Source organism: Parasteatoda tepidariorum, chromosome 8 (assembly GCF_982258835.1).
Source record: "Parasteatoda tepidariorum strain Cologne lab strain chromosome 8, Ptep-v5.0, whole genome shotgun sequence".
Taxonomy (NCBI): Eukaryota; Metazoa; Arthropoda; class Arachnida; order Araneae; family Theridiidae; genus Parasteatoda; species Parasteatoda tepidariorum.
In genome coordinates, this window is record NC_141762.1 from 110,606,687 (window position 1) to 110,632,375 (window position 25,689).

General features: G+C 28.3%; 1 protein-coding gene across 21 annotated transcripts in view; it reads right to left on the reverse strand.

Annotated features, from left to right (window-relative positions):
- LOC147806684 (transcription-associated protein 1-like) overlaps nt 1-13,361 on the reverse strand; it is a 36,239-nt gene extending 22,878 nt beyond the window's left edge. For 13 of the 21 annotated variants that reach the window (XM_087149314.1, XM_087149307.1, XM_087149312.1 and 10 more), the window contains exons 1-6: nt 13,211-13,361; nt 12,801-12,911; nt 9,302-9,385; nt 6,971-7,174; nt 2,491-2,656; nt 709-805 (exon numbers count right to left, since the gene is read on the reverse strand). In XM_087149314.1, coding sequence (XP_087005440.1) covers nt 2,549-2,656; nt 6,971-7,174; nt 9,302-9,385; nt 12,801-12,911; nt 13,211-13,246 — 543 coding nt within the window. In that variant the 5' untranslated portion in view covers nt 13,247-13,361 and the 3' untranslated portion in view covers nt 709-805; nt 2,491-2,548. Of the gene's footprint in view, nt 1-708; nt 806-2,490; nt 2,657-4,715; nt 4,819-6,970; nt 7,175-9,301; nt 9,386-12,753; nt 12,912-13,208 lie in introns of those variants that run through there. The other 8 variants (XM_087149323.1, XM_087149321.1, XM_087149322.1 and 5 more) reach the window with 6 other exon arrangements.
- Between the last annotated feature and the right edge of the window lie 12,328 nt (nt 13,362-25,689).

The window sequence follows — 25,689 nt, forward strand, 5'->3', positions numbered from 1 at the left end:
TTAATTTTTCAACTAACATTATTAAGTACTCAATGTAAAGATAGCTCATTAATTTGCTTGAAAGTAATCCCCCTGTTGACAACAAATCATATATTCTGAAATCATTAAAGTGTACTAAATCACTCTCACAACAGCCTGTTGTAGGTCAGGAGGGTCATAAAAGCTAAAATTCTACAATTCCTAACCAATGGCATGATTTTGTCAATGTTAAGCACAAGTTGCTTTTTCTTCCTAAAACAGCTCACACTTAAGGATCTAAAACCTCATGCCAAGATTGAGAATCCATCCCCACTCCAGCACATGGATAGCTTGGTGCCTTTGACCTCTGAGTCGATTTTGAAATCATATCTGTGAGTATTAAAGTGTATTTTAACATGTTGAGGTTCACATCAGCCATCAGTGACTGACACTGAATCTTTTGTTTTGGTCGTGTCAGTCACCGGTGAGTGACAATGTTTGATATAAAACAGAAAAAATTAACATTGTTTTAAGTAATTACAGAAAACTTATTCAAAATTTGCTTAACTTTTATTTATTACAGATCACATTATTATTTATTTAAAATTTCTTAGTATTGTGCTCAACATTGTTATACCACATTAGAGTACTTCTCAGCAGCAAAGGGATTTCCTTAAAAACACAGGATAAAAAATATTTATTCAAAAAATAATGAATAATTCTTAGTATATTAGTCATTAACCTACTCACTTGATTTATTTTAACTAGGTAAGCTAGAAAGGATAATGTTTTTATCTATGCAGCCATAAAGTTAACATAAACTTCTTTGTTGAAAGATGGATTGCTCCTAAAATAAAACAAAACAAAAAATAAAATTTCTGCAAACATTCTGCATTTTGTCTGCTTTTTCTCCCCAAGAACAAATTAAATGCACAAAATTTAATGTTTAACTTTGTCCCACCTAGTCATTGAACATAAAATTCTTTCACAGAATACAATTGAATGAGTAAAAACAATAATGTAGAGTTTTACTGTATAAAACCACTCTGACTTGATCATTTGGTATGAAATATAAAATAAGTAAAAAAGAAAGACATTAAGGTATATCCTGCATGCAAATAGTTAATTTATAAAGTTTTTCTCTATATTTTCTGCAATATTTTGGCTGTAAACATTATGAAAATAAAATTAAAATGACAAGCGAGCCAAGGATAAAAACAACAATCAAGATAAAAATCAAAATCAATAAAATAGATTTTACAGCGAAAATCACGCAAGTTGACCATTTGTAATGTACCAATTTGATGGCCTAGTTTGAGAAGTGGTCAGTATATTAAGAGGTGATGCAAGAGTGGTGTTAATTATAGCCTTGGTATACCTAGTGGGCTGATCACTTAATAGGTTATATTGAACTCCATAGTAAAATGTTTGTTTCAATTAAGAAAGTTTTATTTTTAATAAGTGTAACAATGTAATAAAATACATTATACACAATATCGTCAATATTCTTTAGACTATTTTTTGAGTTAAATATATGACATTGTTTTAAGATATTTGGAAAAAAACTTACTCACATTATGCAATATTTTTGCTGCAAGCCTTTTCAAAGAAAAAAAAAAAGACATTCCAGCTTTAATCAAGTATAAGAATAATGAGACCAATAAAATAAATCTGATTTCATTTGGATACAAGATTTGCTTTAATTAAAAAAGATTAACAAGCTTTTATTTTTTAAAAAGATTTAAAAATATAAAATTTTTTGTAATATTGATAAATATTTCTCAGATTAACTATTTCTTAATTAAATTATGAGCTGGTTGTAAGATATTTAAAAAAATATTATATTCTAAGTTTAGGTGATTTGATCCAAACAGAATAAGAATTAGAAAATTATATATCCAAATTCAGATGTATTTTATCAAAGAGAATACATTATCGTTATCTTATATAGGACATGCTGTGAATTAATTGAAACTTTATTGGAAGTATGAGTTTTTCTATAAAATTAGAAAATTATTTTTTAATGACTGTTCTGAAATTAATCAAAATTATATATTTTAGTGATATTTCACAAATCAAAACTTAAATTAGTTTTTATTTAGAAACAGGAAAATTTTAATAAAACAAATACTTAATAGCAAATATGAGAATCAATGCCAGATTAATCAAAAGCTATGTAAATATTGACAATGATCATTATCAACTGAAAACTGCTTCCAATTTCTGGAATTTAAAGCAAGTGCAACATTTTTAATACTTCCAGAGATTTCTTAGTTATCTTATATAGATAAATTATCATCTAAGAGTAATTTGGCAAACAAAGAGACAATTATTCAATTATTTATCACTTCATAGACTATTTCAACATTGAAGCATAGTCACTATCTATTTCTATTATCAAAACTATTATATCTAACTATTATATAAACAAACTATTATATAAACTATTATATTATATACAAAACTATTATATAAACTATATCTAACTTTCTATTATCATGAAATATGTAAGTAATATTAAAATTAAGTCACCTCTGTTGAGTGGTGGGTTGTAAAGTAATATAGTTGTCATTATCAATAGTATAAATTCTTAGACATCTTTATGAACACTCATTTTATATAGCTGGTACATCAAGACAAAAATTATAGGTAGCTCTGCCAGTGCCTTTAAGGACATAGCTTTTGGGATTAAAATGACCTGCAAATTAAATCAAACATATAAACAATATAAAAAAAAGAAAAATCACAAAGTAACAATTCTTAGTGTAAGAAAGTATAGAAGAAAGTAATTTTTTAATTTTTAGTTCAAAATTTTTTTAAACACACATAAAACTGGAGAAACATGTTATTTAATTTGACTAAGAGAACTACCAGTTAAACTTTATTGATACAATAGATTGTTATGCCTTCATTATGGATTCAAACCAACAAAGTATGACATTTATAAAAGTATGGGTGAGTTCAGGGACAGGGAGCTTGCTCAAAGTCCCTTCGGTTTCTGAAAAGCAAACAATCATTTGAAAGTTGACTTTTTGAATGATCCAGCTCATATTTTTCCCGTGACATTTTTCTTAATTTAATAATTCTTTTAACAATATTTTAAATAATTCTATTAAGAAAAACAAACGACAAAAAAAAAATTCAAAATTTTCCAAAATAATAAATAAAATTCACGAGTTTTGGAAACCTAAGGTATATTCTTACTGATTCTGCCTTGATCCTTCTGTTTAAAATGCATCAAACAAATTTTCAATTTCTAAGTTTCATATGAATTTTTATTTTTTTGAAAAGGATAAATTAAAAAATTGTCTGTGCATCATAGAAAATACTTGTATAAAAATTAAAGTTTATTTTCAAAATATTTTAATTCAAAACAAAATTGTTTGTTAATAAAAAAAATTTAACAACTCTAATCTTTATCTCAAGATTTAAAAAAAAAAAAAAAAACAGGTTTTGAATTATATAGCTAGAATATCTAAGAGCAAGTTCCAAAATCTCCAAGGCAGAGAGCTAACCCAATGTAAAAGAAACACAGATAAAGAAATATTACATTAAAACAGTGTCTTGTCAATGACTTAACAAGGTTATTTTTCAATTTTTGTAAGTCATTCAAATTGATACACAATAAAAACTTAGCTTGTAAAGTAAATTTCCAAATTCTAAATTTAAATTCTTTTTTTTAAGCTTGAATATATAATTAAAGACAGTTAAGTCAGCTGCATGTTTTAAAAAAAATTATAAAACATAAATGTAAAAAAAAAAAATGCAATCTGTAGTCAAAAGAAATTGTATGTAAATCTTTCATATTTATTTAATTTAATGTTTATACAGTGAAAGATTAACAATGCTTGACTTTCTAAACAATATTTTAATTTTCATGAAAATTAACATATTGTTATCATTAAAATTAAAATATCTTCAGCTTAATTTAGAACAAGTTTACTCTTAAAAACTTTGTATAAAAAATGCAACAAAAAAGCTAAATAAGTAGAGGAAATTCAAAACTGTGGGATAAGACATCGAACAAAGGATTAAAATTCTTAAATAAAAATTTTAAAAAGTTTAATTTTTTAAGGTTTGTACTGTATCTAATTATTCCAAAATAGTATAATTAAAATTTAAAATCGTAGGTAGCTCCGTAAGTTCTTGTAATTAAGTTGATAAATCCATAGATTAAATTGATACTATTTAATAATAATTAAAAAATAGATTCTTAAGATCAAAATTAATGTTTTCTGTTTCTTTTCTCTTCTAGCTCCTGCTCTTATAATTTATATAAAATTAAAGTTTTAAAGTTGGAGTATATTCCCTACTAAATGTTGAATCGTATTTCCCACTGAAAGGGTCTTGTTTTAATTATAATCATTTTTAACCCTACAAACTTTCTATAAACAAAAGAATTTAACTTGCATTTATTTCATTAACTAGAATACTTTTTCTTCTTTTTTAAATTTAATTCTATGAACGTTAAAAATTTTTAATGTTAAAATGTATGTTTAAATGGATTTCTGCACTATGTAATGTGGTAAAAAAAAAAATATGAATTTTCCTATTATTTTTATTTATTTCCATTTATCTGTTTTTTTTTCTTTCTCATAAATTGATTCTGGTTTTCTGATTGTGTTTTGTTTCCTTGGGTAATCAGTTTTTAATTTTAAACATTTAAAAGCATTTAATTTTATACAAATATATTGCAAGGTTAACTGATAAAAAGAATTTAGTGCCTAGAACAATGATGTTTATGAAAAATTTACTACCTATAATTGCTGTCAACATGCATGTCTAAATTCTTGGGCATGCAACCCTTCATAGGTCAATCTACTGAGCATGTGGTCCTTCACTTCAAAAGGTAGTGCACCCCTATTATAATAATAGTAAAATTTTTCCTTAACTTTGAAGGCTTATACAGATTGAAAGCATGCATACTTGATTTTTTTAGATCATGTATGCATGCTTTTGAGATGTTAAAGTAAATACTACCAAATATTGACCCGAAGTTCGAATTAATAAAGCAAGAAAAAAGATTTTAAGCATGTTTTAGAATTAAATTAGAAAAAAAAATGCTCCTCACATTAAATTTTTAAATGAAGTTACTTCATAACTTTTTTAATTTTACTTGAATATCACTTTTGAAATTTAATAGCATTAAGAATAATAATGAAAACAATTATAAAATGCAATTGAAGTCATCAAAATTAAAATATGAATGAGCTTTAAGAAGGTTTAGAAAGAAAAACAGACCTTTTTATGGGCTCCTAAAACCATATTTAAATTTAAGGCTTTTTAGGAATAGAAACCCTTTCGTACTTGTGAATAAGCAAATTTTTAAATATTACCACAGCTACGACAAATAGCTTAAATTTTATAATGGTTTAGCCTAATAACTATTTTTATTGCTTACTCAGGAAATGAAAGCGAAAAAAAAATTGAATAATGTAATCTACATGCATTTAAAAAGGTTTTAAACACAAGACTTGAAATTTTCAGATTATATCAGGGATGAGAGTAGTCAGAAAGTAAAAAAGAGGAAATCCAAGAAAAAAAAATTTAAAATATATATATATCTATATATATATATATATATATATATATATATATATCTATATCTATATATATATATATATATATATATATATATATATATATATATATATATATATATATATATAAGCAAAAAATTTGACAAAAAAAGTGCGATTTTTAAACTTGTCAACCATGTGATAATAAATCCCGATATGAGGCTTTTAAATCACGTGAATTTGAAACTCTACATCGAATTTAAAAAATGCGCAAAATACAAATCATGATGCGTATTTTTTAGATCACGATGCATAATTTTTAAATCGCGCGATATTACAACCGCAAAAACGAATCACGACATTGGATTTTAATTTCGCGTAGCTACATAGGGTTTTAAAAGCTCGTAAATACAAATCGCGATATTGGTTTTTTTAATCTCGTAAATAAGAATCGCAATGTACAATATTTAAATAGCCTGAATAAGAATCGCAACTTTTAAATCAGGTAAATACGAAAATCGATGTTTGATAATAAAAATCGCAATTTTAAAAATACATTAATACAAAACACGATATTGGATTTTTAAATCTCGTAAATAAGAATCATAATGTACGATATTTAAATAGCGCAAATAAGAATCGCAATGCGCAACTTTTAAATCAGGTAAATACGAAAATCGATGATTGATATTAAAATCGCGTGAATAAAAATCGAGTTATTTGCAGAGTCTGGACTTGAAATTTCTAAAAGGCTTGTTTGTATTGCTTTTGTTTAGACATAATAAATAAAAATTTGCAAGATTAATTGAATGAGCAAATAAATATTTTCACCGCAAATCCACCTATATATTTTTTTCTATTTTTTTGTTTGTCTTCACGCCAGAATACAAGAAGCAACGACGTCTGAATTGCGAAAATACGAGCTATCCCGCCGACGGATAAAAAATACGGAAAATCTTATTTTCTGTGCGTGAAATCGGAGAAAACAGCAAATGTAAGTAAAATTGCGGAAGGGTTAGCAGCTAGGACATAGTTTGAATTTTCAGTTTATCTTTGAAAATCGTAAATAAATATAATTATTTTACTTCAATGACTGAATTTTTTAAAAAAAAGCGAGATATTTATTAAAAAACGAAACTTTTAGAGAATCGGAGTTTTTGATAAAAAGGTTGAAATTCGAGAGACAAAAAGAATCTCATCCCTGTATAAAGATCAACCAGTTTTATCCCAAGGAAATGATTTTTAGAGAAACTTCAGAGGGTGGAATAAAGACTTCAGTAATTTCGCTCCGTGGAAAATTAAATTCCTCATAAAATATTTTAACTTGTGCAAAAAAAAAATTTCAGCGGAAATCAGCGGGAAAAATGGAAAAATCTGAAAAAAAGCGGAAATCCGCGAATCCGCGGAAGAATCTCATCCCTGTTATATGAACTAATGATTATTTTAATAACTAATAAAACTGATTCACAGACGTTAAAATTATTTTTACTCACCATCTGGGTAGTTGAATTCGGGATTCTTCTTCCACTTTTCTCAATTTGAATCTGTGTTATGGTAAATGTTTCTTTCAATAAAAGTTCCAACGTAGTTGCCGATAAATCTTTTACATTTGGAGTAGGCCGTAGTTCAAATATAAGATGCAAGTGATTAGGCAGTTCTTTGTAAATATTCTTTACATAAAGCAGAAACATCTGTATCTAAAAATAATTGAAAAATCACAAAAGCTTAATATTTTTTGCAATTTAGAATATATTTTCTACTTTCAATTGGTATGTAGCATGATAATGCAACCAACTGATTTCATGATTCTGTTAAGAATCATACTATTAATAATCATACATTATATTAATGCTCTTTCAAATATTTTGCCTTTTTTAATATAATCATAATTAATATCATGATGTTATATATGATAATTATACGATATGGTAAATACATCATATAATTATTATAATTTCATATGTTATCACAATAAAGGTGGAGCATGTTTATATATCACAAAACTGTATTCATATTGAACAATGCAGAGTATTAAATATTTATACACAATATTTTTTCTTCTTCAATAGAGAGTTTGTCATAAACCAATTCTGATTAAATAAGCAACAGACACTACAAAAGAAAGCGCCTGTAGTCAATCATTTTTAATTAAAATTTTAAAAGAGAAAAAAAACACATAAACGTTTCATAAAATTTCAACAAGAAATTAAAAAGAATATAATTTTTTTTAAAAAAAAAACTACTGCAGAAAATTGCATTAAGTTAAAATATTTACAAGTGATTAAATTTATGATGAAATTTACTTTATTTCAATACACAGATTTTAATTTGTTGAACCCTATTTTTAAGCGATACAACCATATCATAATTAATATTTTACATGTTTTCTTTTGTTTTGAAGTCACATGTTGACTATACTATTCTTCATAATTTTTTTTTTTTTTTTTTTGTAAGTTGAAGAGGTGTTAGTAATAGCTAAATTTTTTAAATATATCATTATTTTCACATCACTGTATGCAACCTTTAGATTTCCCACATTTTAATATGCTTGATGTTTTGGTATATTGTGGTTTAACAGGCCACGCAGGTGAAGAGTACCAGAACAAACAATATAAAATAAGTGAATAAAAAAAGGATTTAAACCATAGAAATAAAAAAAAGAGGTTTTAATTACATTAAAAAGATTTATTTAGAACAAATTACCAATGAATGGAGAAACTTATAAACACTGAATGGAAAGAATTTCTATATTTCTCCATAATTCTTTTTTTATTTTATTTTTCTCTACCTAATAAATCATGAAAATTTTAAAGATTTATTTCACACTGAACTTTAAAATAATCAAAAAAGTATAAATAATTCAAAGTACTAATAAAATCTTCCTGTTGTGCTGTGGGGGAATCATTGATATTTCATATCCCCTAATATTTTGAGTCAGTCATTCTAAAATTAAAAAGAACCCACAATATATTCATTTTTTTTTTCATTAAGACTTTCATTTAAATTAAGTGCAAAAATAACATTTTATAATATTTAAAAAATAAATTTATGATTAAGACTCGTTATAATTATAGTTATAATTATAATAAGACTCGTTATTATTTTTAAAAAAATTTTTAAGGATCATAGCAATTTGGATTGGGAAAACAATACTCATTGATATTCCTCAGAATTTTTCATTAAATGAAAGCAATATGGAATTCTTTTAACCAATATCTATTAAAAACCTTGAGAAATTTAAACAAGAACATTTTAGGAACAATTTGTCAAGAAATTTCTGTACAGAGAATTTAAAATGAGTTAGCTTTGTGTGATCATTGGCATTTATATCGCAAATTACAGGCTTATAAACTTTATTTATAAATTGATTCAAAGCAGAACTATTATCGTCCTCTCTTTCCTCTATTGTTTCCTTTTTTCATTTTATGAAGAATTATTCATAGAAGCATTTATCATTGTAATGGAAGACTATATTTAAACTTTTAAGTGCAAAATAACTAATTAAACAAGTGAAAAATCTAAAAAAAAAAAAATCTCCTATAAGATATATAATAAAAAAAACAGTAGCCAGAGTAATGTGAAATGATAAATAACTAGTAGTATTATGTATCCTATTAAATGACATCCACTCAAGTCAATATTCTTTTCCCCGTGCAAATGTAAGTTAATAAACCTACAGAAACACATTCCAATCAATGTAATGCAAAAATTTACAAAAGTTTATTAATAAAATAGTTTTCCATGAATCTGTACATTTGTGAAATATATTAATACAAAAGCGAATTCATTGAAAAAGATAAATCATATAGATAACATATTCTTACTTCGAAGCTGCATGGTGGCCTGAAGGTCTTAAGAAATTCTATGATTATTCTTAAAACTACTAATATGTTTTCCTCATTTTCCACCTAAAATATGAATATTTGAATAAAAATAAAACATCAATAAAATCAGTATAGGAGAAGTCATAAAATTCCAACATTAAACGTATAGAGGAAATATAAGTTGAGAAAAATATCTGCATAGTTTCTCAAAGTTTTTATGAAAGCAACAAAATTCTAAGTTAATAAATAGCAACATTTTATTAGCTAATCTGTTCAGATGTAAACATCAATCTAATGTAGTTAACTAATTTCTGAAAAAATAAAAAATTTAAAAACTAGTCAAGTATTTAAAATTAAAAATTCGGTTTTGATATGTCAAATTTTATTTTCACTTTAAATTCTGTAACAAAAAGTGCCATTATTTTCCCACAATATGAAGGAAATACAAACTCTTAATCTTTTATTTATTATTATAAAATGTAGAGCTAGAGAAGAAAATTTTCAGTTTTCAAAAAATATTTTCAGCTAGTCAAAATTTTTACCAAATAAACTTTACTTTGCATAATTTTTGTACCAGTATTACCTCGGAGAGATAAATGTAATTTTAATTAGAATATTATTTATAATTACGGGCTTACAAATCCTGGGCACACGGTTGCCTAAAGACTTACAGCCCAATATTTCAGTAAAATTTAACACTTTTTTTAATCAAACAGCATGTCTCATAAAAATGAAGTCCTAGAAGTTTAAACTTTTCTAGATCCATGCTCTTGATTTGTAAGTATTTCAATTATACTCAACAAATAACAATGCATGCAGAACAAACACATACTGTAAGTTCTTGTTCTGCCTATAATGTTAGGGAAATTAAATTGATCAATAATTGTTAATAATTGAAAATATGCATACCTGCTGGTTGATTTACAGACAACTTATTAATTAAAGTTTGTTTTTAAATAATATATATTATATATATAATTGAGTCATTTAAACTTTTAGAAGATAGTTGATAGAAGATAGTTGATTTAGAAGAAGAAGATAGTTGTTACTTCCTTTCAATGATTTGAATATTAAAGACAAGATTGGTTTGCTATGAGGTAGCAAATGATTATTTGTAGGGAGCCTGTAAATTATTTCTAAAATTGTCTTACGAAGTTGCCGAAAACAATAATACAGTTCAGTGGAAATATTTTTTAAGGAAATTGTAATAAAAAAGCAAATTAAAATATATAATTAAATAATAATTTTAAACAAATATTTTCAAAACCACACCAAGAATCATATTAGTTACTAGGGTTGAGCAACAAAACATTTATTCTTAACCATTGTGATAACAATATTTGATTTATATTAAGTAAATTTGAATACATATTGAGTATATGATAATTTTCAATAATGATAAATATCAAAAACACAATTATCAATTACAGTTCTTGAACATCAAAAAATTGCACTCCTTATTGAAAATGATAAATATAGAATGTGATAATTTTAGGAGTATTATTGACATTGATAATTATAGATTATAATATTTTGCAGAATTTTATATTTTGTTTGGTTAACAAAAACTTGACCAAAGTCAATAGTTAAATTTTAAAAATATTGTAATACACTGTGAAATATGTATGTTTCGTGACAATATATCATAATATTAAAATTCTAATTAGGTTCGATTAGTTACCTTTTAAAAAAATTGTCAATAAAATATTAGACAACAGACAGATTTTTATGCTTAAAATATTATATAACAAGAAGTAGAGTTCTCAAATTTAATTTTGAAATTAATTTAATTTTGATTTTCATCATTCAAATTTAATTTTGAATGATGAAAATATGAAACATCCCATTTGCTAGTAAATTTAAAAACATTTAATAAATCTCTAAAAACTTAAGTAAAAACTATAAAACAGACAAAAAACTAATTAAAATATATTTAAATAAAAAAAAAAGGTTATACACATTATTATTAAATAAAATGCCCAAGCTGAAGACATTAAGCAAGCTTTGTAACAGGGCAAAGAACAAATCAAGACAGCAATTTAAAAATATAAAAAAAACAGGACAAAATTTAGAACAGATTTGGAACAGCAGAGCATTTTTTGGAACAGTCAGTTAAAAAGTACAATTTACTCTACTTAATAGTAACAAAATAAAATTTTACAGCAAAAAATTACTTGTTCATAGCAAAAAGTTTTAACAGTTTCCAGAATAATTTTATCAATACAGAACAACAAATAATAGTTCCAAATCAAAACATGGAAAAATTTGATGACGCTGTAGCATTAAAAAAATGAACAGTATCAATTCGTCAATATTTTACTCATACCAATATATAATTCAAATGTGTAATTGAGTTGAAGATTTCTTTCATCTCCTTAAAGTAGGGTTTCAATGATCTCAAAACAAAAATGCAATGAATATGCCACTTAACATTTATGTAGAACACTAATTTTAGTAAGCAATCCCCTAATTTATCATTTAAAAGTTTTATAACTGCTTGTTGACTGAAATCACATGAAAGAAAACAATCAATATTTGTGCAACTGGGAAATCTTACAAGATTTTTTATTGTATTTGGTGAAAATATTAAGTAAGCATATCAACCTTGAAATCGACATCATAAAAATTTGATGTTGCAAAATTGCTTATCAATTTTCCTTTCCATTGAATGACTTAATTCCCAAAGAGGTTGAAACAATGAATCCTCTGGGCAAGACTCTAAATATCTAAACCATGTAAATAATCAATAGACAGTCCCTATATTGGAACTATCAAATATTGCGATAATGACAAGCATTCAAAAAAGAAAGAAAAAGGATATTGGATCAAAATTTTTCAATTCTTTAAATCTACTTTCTCAAAAATCTGCATTTTCATTCCTGGAAAATCAAATATTGCGATAATGACAAGCATTTAAAAAAGAAAGAAAAAGGATATTGGATCAAAATTTTTCAATTCTTTAAATCTACTTTCTCAAAAATCTGCATTTTCATTCCTGGAAAATCGAATATTCAATACACACACAAAATTCTGGACAAATACGGATAAAATACTTTATATCAGGAACATCAAGATCATCAGGACAATTACTAACCCTGATTTAATCTAATTTTTAAAAACAGCAGTCTTGAATATAAAAACAAACTGAGATCAAGCGTAAATAGAGAAAACCTGATTATTCTGCCAAGACATTAAAATGAGGTTGATTTCCTACACACACTACATAACCTACCGACATTAGCAACAATGGGATTATTTTTTTAAATACTGTTCAAATTTTGTTATCTTAAACCCATATCAATGACAATTAACTGTGTTCATTAAGTTCATCAGTTATGTAAACTAAATAATTGACAATGTATGAATAAAAAAAATATAAAAGAGTCAAGGAAAAAAATTTAGATTGGCTACCTTCATAAAAAGTAATACAGGATATATATAAAAATACGTACATTAAAATATACAAAATGACCCTTCGGCATGACATGAAAATACATACATGGGTGGTTTTTTCAGCAATGAACTGTGGTTCTTCATCTCCTAAAATTCTGATGAAAATTTTTATATCCTGATCTAAAAATGAAGGATATTGTGGATTACTAGCAATAGTCTGAAAAAATAAAAGGATACTTTTATTACAAAATTAAAACACAAATATTTTATTAAAATATTCTTTTTATTATTGTTAGTTAAACATCAATTCAAATTCTTTTGTTTTTATTTATTATTTAAAAAAATATTTTTATAAACAATAAATAAAAATGATTTCAATGGTGTGCATCTAGTCTTCAGGTTTCAAATTCAAACTGTAAAATTGCTGAGCTTTTATATAAATAATTCCTATGTTGAAAGATTAAGAGCACGTTATTCCGCTTATTACTATGAGAAAGAAAAAAAAAGAGCTCACACCATTCTTAATTGACATTGACTAATGCTGATGCACATATTGGAATATTTCAAACTATTTTGATTAAATAATTAAGGGTATGCTTAGTGAAATGTTCATCACAGCCTTTTGTTTGTTTACGAACTGATTTCATAATTATGTAAAGCATCCGGTTGCCTATTTCTGCAAATGTTACTAACCCGTTCAAATGGAAGTACTCAATTTATAAAAAGCCATTGTCACTGAAGGCCGGAATTACGTATAAGCTAAATAAGCTGTAGCTTGGGGCCCCGAGATGATAAGGGCACCCAGATCCTACTTTCCCCCCTCTTTTTTTAAAGTTTCATTCGGGGCTGGAGCCCTCAGAAGCCCAAAAGGCATTTTTTATCTTTTTTACATTGTCGGACATAATAGTCCATCACCGAAGTCGAGCATCACTGGCTGCGGTCAGTGTGCTGGTGGGTGACCACTTGGATAAGTCTGCGTAGGAACCGAGGGTGTGCGGTATTGGTCTTCGTTAAACTTTGTTACCGTAAAGTGCTCGATTTCGCACGCAGGTCGTCGGGCTATCGAAGCGGGGATGTCATCCCCTCCGCAGAGGATCAAAACTGCGATGGCATGTCTTCGTATCATCCTCCGGGATGTTTCCCAGAGCGTCGCCAATAGCCCATTGTGCAGCTCCAGTGCGACGCAAATTAACAACAGCAACAGTCGGACATAATAAATATAAATAAATGACTGAATAAAACAAAAAACTTCATTGTCATTAGTAGGGAACATATCATCTTTCCAGCAATTTGAGTAATTATATTCGCGTGTCGCAGTTGGTAGCGCTGTGGGCAAGGTTGATACGTAGTCCCGGGAGTCCTGGGTTCGATACCCTGCAAAGATCGACTTAAAATTTTTTTATTTATTTTATATTATGTTTTTCAATATACATTTCGACAATTTAGCGTGAATGAAGTGTTCTGTATATAGAAAAACAACTATTTTTCCTTTATGAAATAAACAGATAAATTTTGATTATTTTTTATTTATTTATTTATTGTATTTTATGTTATTTTTTTTAACTTCTTTCTAAATATTTTTTAATGAATAAAGTGTTTTATATATGAAAAGACTTATTTTTCTTTGTTAAAGAGCGAATAATGGCTGAAAAAGGGACAAAAGTCGTATCAGGAGGCACGCGCACATCACACCCCGTTACTCCCTATAATATTAACCTATAAATTTCATATTCGGCCTGAAATAAGAGTCTAATGTAACAAACAATTGTACCAAAGGAATTTTCATATAGACTAATTAGTGGGCCCACAATGTTCCAAAATATGTTTTGTTGACTAGCCGGGAGGAGGTGCTTTAAGCTAAATATACGCGGAGCAGGAATGTCAAGCGTGGTGCAGTTGGTAGCGCTGTGGGCAAGGATGATATGCATAGTCCCGGAAGTCCTAGGTTCGATACCCTGCAAGGGTCGACTAAAAATTTTTTTTATTTATTTTATATTATGTTTTTTAATATACTTTTCGACAATTTAGCGTGAATGAAGTGTTCTGTACATAGAAATAACTATTTTTCCTTTATGAAATAGCGAATAATAGCTAATAAACAGATAAATTTTGATTATTTTTTATTTATTTATTTATTTAATGTTATTTTTTTAACTTCTTTCTCAATATTTTTAAGTGAATAAAGTGATTTATATATGAAAAGAATTATTTTTCTTTGTTAAAGAGCGAATAATGTCTGGAAAAAAAACTCGTATCAGGAGGCACGCACACACTACACTCCGTTACTCCCTATAATATTTACCTATAAATTTCAAACTCGACCTGAAAATAGAGTCTAATGTAACAAACAATTGTACTAAAGGAATTTTTTACAGACTAATTAGTGGGCCCACAATGTTCCCAAATATGTTTTGTTGACTAATCGGAAGATGGTGCTTTAAGGAAAATATACGCGGAGCAGGTATGTGAAGCGTGGTAGCGAAGCAGTTGGTATGTGAAGCAGTTGGTAGCGCTCTGGGCAAGAATGATATGTAGTCCCGGAAGTCCTGGGTTCGATACTCTGCAAGGGGCGAGTATAAATTTTTTTTATTTATTTTATATTATGTTTTTTAATATACTTTTCGGCAATTTAGCGAGAATGAAGTGTTCTGTATGTAGAAATAACTATTTTTCCTTTATGAAATAGCGAATAACAGCTAATAAACAGATAAATTTTGATTATTTTTTATTTATTTTATTTAATGTTATTTTTTTAACATCTTTCTCAATATTTTTAAGTGAATAAAGTGTTTTATATATGAAAAGAATTATTTTTCTTTGTTAAAGAGCGAATAACAGCTAATAAACAGATAAATTTTGATTATTTTTTATTTATTTTGTTTAATGTTATTTTTTTAACATCTTTCTCAATATTTTTAAGTGAATAAAGTGTTTTATATATGAAAAGAATTATTTTTCTTTGTTAAAGAGCGAATAATGGCTGAAAAAAAGACAATACACGTATCAGGAGGCACGCACACATCATACCCCGTTACTCCCTTTAATATTTACCTATAAATTTAGAACTCGGCCTGAAATTAGAGTCCTATGTAACAAACAATTGAACTAAAGGAATTTTTTATAGACTAATTAGTGGGCCCACAATGTTCCCATATATGTTTTGTTGACTAACCGGAAGATGGTGCTTTAAGCTAAATATACGCGGAGCAGGTATGTGAAGCGTGGTGCAGTTGGTAGTGCTGTGGGCAAGAATGATATGTAGTCCTGGGTTCGATACTCTGCAAGGGTCGACTTTAAATTTTTTTTATTTATTTTATATTATGCTTTTTAATATACTTTTCGACAATTTAGCGTGAATGAAGTGTTCTGTATATAGAAATAACTATTTTTCCTTTATGAAATAGCGTATAATAGGTAATAAACAGATAAATTTTGATTATTTTTTAGTTATTTACTTATTTTATTTAATGTTATTTTTTTAACTTCTTTCTCAATATTTTTAAGCGAATAAAGTGTTTTATATATGAAAAGAATTATTTTTCTTTGTTAAATAGCGAATAATGGCAGAAAAAAAGACAAAAGTCATATCGCGTGCTAGTGACTTACACCTTAAGCGAAGGCGTGCGGGTTTGAATCCCATCTGAGAGTAATTTTTAAAAATTTTTATATTTCTTTCTCTTGATTTTTTTACATTATATTATTTATTTATCGTGTTTTCCGATATATTAAAGAATCCTATACAAAAAAATAATTTTTTTTATTCGGGAAATTTAAAAAAAATGCTTAGAAACTCGAAAATTCCTGGAAAATTAGTTTATTTTTAATATATATATTTTTTAAACTCCTTTTACAGTATTTTCACGATAGTTTAGCATTCGAAATTTGTTCCATGCTTAAAATTAAGTGTCTTTCTTGGTGAAAGAACGCATAATGGAATAAAAAATAAAATAAAATGGCGGGAAAAAGGTTCAAATTTCAAGTCCATCTAACTGCCTTTAATATTAAGCTATAAATTTCAAACTCGGACGGAAATTTGTCCTCTAAGAGCCGAACCACCCTACAAAGCAACATTTTTATAGACCTATTAGGGGGGCTGCAAACCCATTAAGTCTTTTGTTTAGCTCACCGGGAGAGGGTACTTGAAGCTATGTAGTAGCCCGATCTCCGTCTAAAACGTGGTTCAACGGCTAAGACCGCGTGCTAGTGACCTACACCTTAAGCGAAGGCTTGCGGGTTCGAACCCCATCTGAGGGTATTTTTTAAAATTTTTTATATTTCTTTCTTTTGTTTTTTTTACATTATATTATTTATTTATTGTGTTTTCCGATATATTAAAGAATCCTAAACAAAAAAATATTTTTTTTATTCGGGAAATTTAAAAAAAATGCTTAGAAACTCGAAAATTCCTGGAAAATTAGTTTATTTTTATTATATTTTTTTTTAAACTCCTTTTACAATATTTTCACGATAGTTTATCTTAAAGTTTAATAATTTATATAAGTTAGTTAAAGTCATAAAGGAATTAAAAATTGAAAATAATCAACTTATGAAATTAAAACAATTAATCAAAGTTAAGATTAAAAATAAGGTTAATGCTAAATGACCTAATGAAAGAATAATGCCTAAAACACTAATTAGAGACAATTGATTCACAGCTCAAGTACATGATCTAATAAATACAATAAAAAAAATGTGTGTGTGGCAAGGCAAACCCACAAGAATGCATAGCAAATTAAAATAAAATAATACTTAAATGAATATGGCAAGGTAAAAAAATTATACATTAAGTCGCGTTAAATAAAAGGCCGAATAGTGGTGGTTCAGCATTGTTGAACACCGAAATAACCCAATAGGTCCATTGGGCCAAAAATTTAGAAAAATAAGCAGATAAACAAAAACTATTAATATAAATGATAAGGGGAATTGCATACGGAAATATTTAAAGGAAAACGCATTCTTGTGAGATTGATAATCATCTGTGCTAACTAAAAAAAACAATAACTACTCACCCCAACATGGCGTTGATAACTAAATTGTAAGGTGATAATATGAAGACACATGACGCAGGTTACTCGTATAAACAAATCTATTTATTATTTTGAATCGTTGTTATACATCGACACAAACACTATAACATAGCCTTCGTAAACTCACAATCACAATAGAAAAACCATATTTTTCGCAAAGTATTTCCAACATCTTTTTTTTTTACATCACCAGATCAAAATCTTGTCATCCAAAAAAATCCAATCACATATTGAGATAAGAGCCAGAATCCTTTTTTTCCGTCATGCATTACCTTATGTAAGCTCGGGGGTCACCCTTGAAAAGCCAATGAGGGAAACGAGGGGTAGGACAACTTAAAAGTAGACCAATGAAGAAATTTAAGGGTTGTTCAAAATTCAACCCCTCAAGAAACCATTGGCCGATAGAAGGAGCAAGTAAAGGACAACACGTGGTCGAAGGGGGTCGCGACACCCTCGTGTGAACGGGGGAGCGAGGTCAAAAAGGCTAAAGGTTAAGAAAGACGATTACCGTCCGGTTCGCAATTAAAAGTACACAGCTGTGTGAGAAAAAGGAAAAAAGTCACGCGGTGAAGGGGACAAGACATAAAAAAAACCTATAAAACTATCTAATACACACGGTTGACCATCGGATGCAGCTGCAACTAAAAAGGGTCCAAAATCCTCCCACGCAGGTGTTAGGAAGAGGGGATTCAAGATGGGTTCGGAGATTGTATCAAGTTACCCTTGGTAAAGGAAAAGATTGGGGAAAAAATCTTAAGGCAGTGCATGACTGAAAAAGTAAAGAAAATAGTAATAGACAATTATAAATAAATTAATATTGCATAATTTATATATAAAGCATAAACAATAATCTATAAAAGTTAATAATTAAAAAATATACAATAATTAACATGTACATTGTAAATTGATAAATGATTTAAATATAAGCTGAACGTTAAGTGAAGTTAAGTGCAGTAATTCGTAAATAATAAATTAAGTGTTAAGATAATAAAAGTAAAGCAAATTAAGAAAACAACATTAAAGCGAATTTAAAAAAAACAAAGTTAAAGCAAATATTAAAAAACAAAAGTGAAGCAAAAATTAAAAAAACAGAATTATATAAAGGAGAGAATAAACTTGTGATAATTAACATTATCACAATTCTCCACCTTCTCCCAGAAAAATTTTATTCCTAACGGGAATAAAATTTTTCATTTTAATTATTACATATATTAACTGAAAAGTAAATGGAAGACAAAACGATTTACAAATTGAGGTACGTTCCTCCAGTAATTATTGGTGTATACAGGTGGAAAGTTTTAATACATTGTCTTCTTTTATGTTAAAGTTCCTTGAAAAGAAAGTTCATGTTGTTGCAAATGTGAAAAAAATTGGAAGATGAGATGATTGAGTGCTATATTGCACATGTTAGTGATACAAATCAGATTGTTGTTGTGACTGCCTAGGCAATGAGTGGGTGAGCAGAGTGGACAAAAATAGAAAGCACAGATAACAAGCCACATACATCAAAAAAATTAGAATATATATATATAAACACACATTTTGCTCTAAAGGCAAATGAAAAAAATTGTAAAATTCAAATGAAGAAGTGGATAAATTGTCATGTTGCTGAGACTGTATACCCACAGTGCATCAAAACTTAAAAAATTTATGTTAACTTATACACTTTATAAGTAACAAAAAAGGTGACGATGCAAAAAAAATATTATTATTATTTATTTTTTTTTTTTTTTGAAGGGATAATTATCAAAAAAAATTTAAAAAAAAAACTAGATAGATTTTGTTCACTCAATGTGCTAGAACAAAATATTTGATCGAATAATCCTCAATAAGAAATTAAACAGCTGCTGGTATTTACCAACAAAATGAATAAAAAAATAAATTTTGAGCCAAACAAAAAAAATTAGTAAGGTAGAATGGCCAAAATCAAATAAAGCAAATGGAATAGACACGATGATTGTGAGGCGCGTACTCTCAAGAATTGCACTCGTAAAAGAAAACAACTCATGTAAACAGGCTTCACATGACATCAGATATGTAAAATGTTATACTAAAGCAACAATTCTAAATCCATGTGTCAAAAAGTTCAAAGTTCTCAGTCATATCTTCATTTCTTTAAGTATGATCAACCAATAACGTTACAAAAATAACGTTAACGAAATTTCAGTATCATGCTCACTAATAGTCTATTTAAAGGAGACTGAACCATATCAGCGATAATCTCACTGTATCGAAGCAAACGTAACCACTATAGTATCATGCTCACTAATAGTCTATTTAAAGGAGACTGAACCATATCAGCGATAATCTCACTGTATCGAAGCAAACGTAACCACTATTGCCAGCCACTTTATTACCACAGTACACCAGATCACTATTGTTCTGAAGAACCAACTCATACGTTCTGTATTCACACTGCTGGGAAATTTGTAGAACCTCTTGACGAAGTGGAGATCATCATTCGGAGGACAGGTATTTCAGAACATTCCGGATATGTTCCTAATACCAACCGACGACAGCAACTCCCGGAAGAAGGCATGGGAAGTCTATCAATGAGGCAGTTGATCCAAGATGTTCAGTTGATTCAAGATGCAGACATTTTTTTTTTTTTTTAATGTGAAATGCTTGTGTGATATTTTAAATTTTGCACACTCGTCGAAAATAGATCTGGCAAGAGCTGCAATAACACTGAATGGGCACAACGCTTTCTCATTACAATCAACAGCATTATATGCAATTGTGACAAATATAGTGGTTATTAACGTGCTAGCGTGGTTAGTTAGTGAGTATGAAAGTTGCAATATGTAGAAACCAATTGTTGATGGGTGTTTTTGAATACACACACAAATATGGATTCATCATCCACTCTAAACACACTGTACATTACTCATGTGTGTTAAACTCATCAAGGGATAATTAATGTCCTTTATATGCACAACACTGATGACAGAGAAGATAAATAAAGTGAAATAATTTCAATCCATCCACACTTGAATGAATTTATGATGGAGTGCAATGCTTGAGTGTATGAATCGGTATACATCTCAACAGAGTAATACGTTTGAGATACAAAAAAATATTGGTATAAAATGAGTATACGAAATATACACATGATAAATACAACAAAAAAATAATATGTACACCGAAGTAACATTAAAAGAAAAAAAATCAATTGTCTCACACGCGACAAACCAGTACTGGATTTTATTTATTTATTTATTTTTTTTGTGGCGAATGGGAAAATTGAGAAAAAAATAAATTGATAAAATCAATTTTGCATGAATCAAGAATTTGTGTGAAATAAATCACACGAAAAAAATTATTTGCCTCTCCCACTAATTATGATTTTTTTTTTTTTTTTTTTTTTTTTACAAAAATTTAATCCTTACAAACATTATTTACTCAGTATTTGCAAACAGAGCTGTCCATGAATCATAACAGAGAACAATAGTTTTATACATTGAGCAAAAATGACAAATTTGTCTGGTGAAATTATGGGAATCACTTGTTTGGCAAAAAACAAGAAAGAAGAAAATGCTTAATATCCTACAAAGAAAAAAGTTTAACATAACCTAGGTATCTGTTTTTTTTTTTTTTTTTTTTTTTTTTTTTTTTTTTTTTTTAAGTATGTATAAAATGAACTGTGTAACTAATTTTATTGGAATTTGTGTTAATACTACTCCTAAATTTTTTTTTTTTTTTTTTTTTTTTTTTTTTTTTTAATTACAATTGAGTTAGGGAGAAATACAATTACATTAGAAGGTAGAAGGACAACTGGTCTCGGAAAAACCGAGGCAAAAATAATGAACCAAATGAGAGAAAAAAAACAAATCTAAAAAAAATTTAAACTGAGAACGTCTTCTCAGGGTATGTGAAAGAGATCTGGAACTTAATTCAACACATAAGGTAAGAATTTACAACGTAACACAAAGACAATTAATTTCGTAAGAACGTTGCGAGATAAGAATTGAAAAAAAAATCAAGAAGTTACACAGCGGTAACGATAGTAGGTCTCTTACGAAGATTATATTGATGAGTGGGAGTAGTAATTTGGTTTTGTGAAGGGGCCTGAATTAAATGATTGTGTCTAGGAGGTGCAGTTCGAAGTCTATCAATATGTACACATTTTTTTTGTGAATGAGGATTATCAAGTAATTGAATTTCAAAAATATGAGAATTAATTTTCTTTACAATAGTGTAAGGACCAATAAATTTTGGTTTGAAAGTACACGAATCTTTCAGATAGACAATGTCATTAATTTGAATGTTTCGAAGATTCGATTTCGATAGTTGTCTGTTATTTTGTTGGTCTTGTGAAGTGAGGAGATTATCATAAGCAATTTCGAAAGTTGTTTTTAACTGCTGTAGAAGTTGATCAAGATAATTAGCAGTATCAAGCATTTGTGCTTGGTTGTCAGGTTGAAATGTGTCAAAAATTGATGACAAGTTTCTACCAAAATGTAAAATATTAGGACTGAATCCAGTTGAGGAGTGAACAGAGGAATTATACATGTGTTGGTGTATTGATACAGCTAGATCAAATGTTATGTTTCTTTCTTTCAGTGTATTAATTGTAGCTTTGATAGAGGTATTAATTCGTTCTGATTGAGCATTTCCAGCCGGATGTGCTTGTGTTGTATGGACTAATTTTATTCCTAGACATGAGTTAATTGCATGAAATATTTCAGCAGTGAATTGAGTACCTTGATCAGTTAAAGTAAAGGCTGGCCTGCCATGATTGATGATGTAATTAATGAAGTGCTTCATTATATGATTTGCAGTTAAGTTATTTAAGGAGTAGAGAACAAGGTATTTAGAGAAATGATCGAGAATAGTTAATACATAACCACCCTGAACAGGACCTAAGATATCAAGAGAAATAAACTGACCTGGGGATGTGGGAATCCATTGATTTAAGAAAGGAGAAGGTTTTGGGGTGTGATGTTTATTTCGAATGCAAATGTCGCATGACATAACATAGTTTCTGCAGTCGGAATAAATGTTTTTCCAAAAATACTTATCAGAAAGAAATTTATAAGTTTTCTCGAAACCAAAATGAGAGAAATGAGCGATATATAAAGCCTTCAGTTTTAGAGACTGGGGAAGAACAATTTTTGGTTCTAATTTCTTATCAGAATAGAACATAAGGAGTTGAGTTTTAGGATCAATGAAAAATGACTTAAGTTTATGTAAGTCTAATAGGGAATTCTCCTTAAGAGATTTGATTATTTCCGCAGTATTTGAATCAGTTGTTTGCTCATGAATAATAGTTTGAATAGAAATTTCGTTAGCTGGATCAATTAATGAAGTGGAATTGACAGTTTCAACAAAAGGCAGAATTAATTGTCTATCAGTCTGCTGGTTGGGAACATCAGTTTTGATATAATCAATGTCAGTAATTCGAGAAAGATAATCAGGTAGAACATTTTTAATTCCTGGAACATGCTTAATGGTGAAGTCGTACTCACTGATTTGCAGTAACCATCTGGTTATAAGATCTGCAGGAGATTGAATCTTTTTATAATGCAGTAGTGATTTAGCATCAGTAAGTAAAGTGAAATGCCTATTATACAGAAATGTTTTGAAGGCAGTAATAGCCTTAAAAATAGCAAAAAGTTCAAGTTTTAGAGCCGGGTAGTTTTGCTCTGTCCTAGAAAGGGTTTTACTATAGTAACTAACTGGGTGAAGACAGTTGTTATGTTCTTGTAGAAGAACGGCAGCAATAGCAGAACGGGATGCATCAGTGTTAAGGGTAAACGGTTTATTCCAATCAGGTAATTTGACGAAAGGAGTTGAAAAGAAAATTTTTTGAAGAATTTCAAAAGCGTGTTGACATTCAGGTGTCCATCTAAATTTAGAATGTTTAATAGATGCTTGATTTAAAGGATAAGTAAGTTCAGCATACTTCGGAATAAGATGTCTATAGAATGAACAAACACCTAAGAAACGTTTCGTTTGTTTAGAATTTTGAGGTGGTTTAAATCTCGTTATTTTACTAATGTTCGCCTCGACAGGCATGATTTTATTTTCCGAAATGAAGAAACCTAAGTAATTAATTTCCTTCTGATGGAAAGTACACTTGTCAGGTGAAAGAGTCAAATTATACTTAATTAGAATATCAAGAAGTGCATTTAATTTAGTGAGAGAATCATTAAAATCATATGAGCCAATCAGAAAATCATCCTGATATGGGTAAATATCATTGATTCCTGATACTTTAAGTTCATCAACAATGCTATCGACTAACGCTTGAAAAGTAGAAGCTGCGGTTTTCAAGCCAAAAACTAATCTCTTAGACTTGAAAGAACCAAAAGGTGTAACAAAGGTTAGTATTTGTTGTAAATTTTCTGGGAGAGAGATTTGAAAATAAGCACTACGCATATCAACTACAGAAAAATAAGAGTATTTGGATAGCTGATTAATGAGAAAATGAATGTTAGGTAAGGGATAAGTAGAGTGCTCAATAATAGTATTTAGTAATCTTAAATCAAGTGCTAATCTATACTTAGGTGGGGCATCAGATTTTTCAGGGTCTTGTTTCTTTTTTACAAGTAAAAGGGGACAAGCCCATGAGCTAACTGTTCGTTCAATGATACCTGCTTCAATCATGTCATCAAGCTCTTTTTGTGTAGATTCATGTAAAGCTTGAGGAATGGGGAACGGTTGAGTCTTAATGGGGGTGATAGATTTAAATTTTAAATCAGGAAGAATTTTGTCCGTGCAACCTAGAGTTTTAAGAGATTTTGAAAAAGCTGAATACTTTTTCATTAATAAAGAAAGAATTGAGGACTTCTCATGTTCATTTAAATTTTTAAGGTTAAAATCATCAGTAGATAATTGTTCTTTCCTCAATTTTAAAATTTCATCAGATGCTTGAATTAAATTACACATTTGATTATCATTAACAGGCGAATCATTAGTGATGAATATTTCATCTAAATTATTTTCAGGGAAAGTATTAATTATGTCCTCAATTGGAACAGAATTAAAATCTGGGTCAATATCAAAATTAGAAAAAGCTTCACCAACAATTGTTGATTTATTAAGGTGAACAGTTTTTGATGATGAATTTTTAACTACAGTCGTGAAAGTATCATTTACAGCTGTATGTACAGCAAAATGAAGCTCAATGCTTCGAATGTCATTTGGCTTAAAAAGAATATCATGAATATTTATATTTTGGGGGTTGACAATTTTCAGCTTAACTATTTGAGATTCCTGGGGGTCTAAATTTATCTTTTGGCCAAGAATTACATTAAATATATACTGATTATTGATATCGGATGTATTATAATATTTATCAAAGTTTGACGAATTATTATTGGGATTAGTCTCTGTTTTTTCAGTAGTGGGAAGGATAGGAACAGATGTTTTCTGTTCAGACGTTGGTTGCTCATCACACAGTTTATCAGATAAAGGAGGTACAGTTTCAGGATTATTACAATTAACGTTATTATGATCAAGTGACTCATCGGAGAGATTGAAATTTGATATGAGAGACTCATTCGTTTGGTTAATGTTGATTATTTCATTGGTCACCAATGATGTTTTAGGAACCTCATCAATATTTTGAGAAATGGAAGGGGAATCTAAATCAGATTGGATGTAACAATTTTGTGTATTCTCATCATGTTTAATAAAAGGGACAATTTGTCCATTTAAAGAAACAATTTGTTTTTGAGGTTCTATTATACAATTATGCTCTAGGAGAAATTCATATCCTAGGATACCAGAAAAATGGGGATTTTGAATAGAAGTGATATACATAGGATGTTTAAAAAAAGTCTTGTTAATTTTGAAAGAGGCATCAATACAAGCTTCAAAATTTAGGGAAGAATTAATAGTAGAGATAATGACATTTCTTGATAATCGTTTTAAAGTTTGAAATTGAGATAAGATGCGGAAAACATTCTTATCTAGTAAAGATACTGAAGAGCCTGTGTCTAATAAAAATAGAGCTTTTAATTT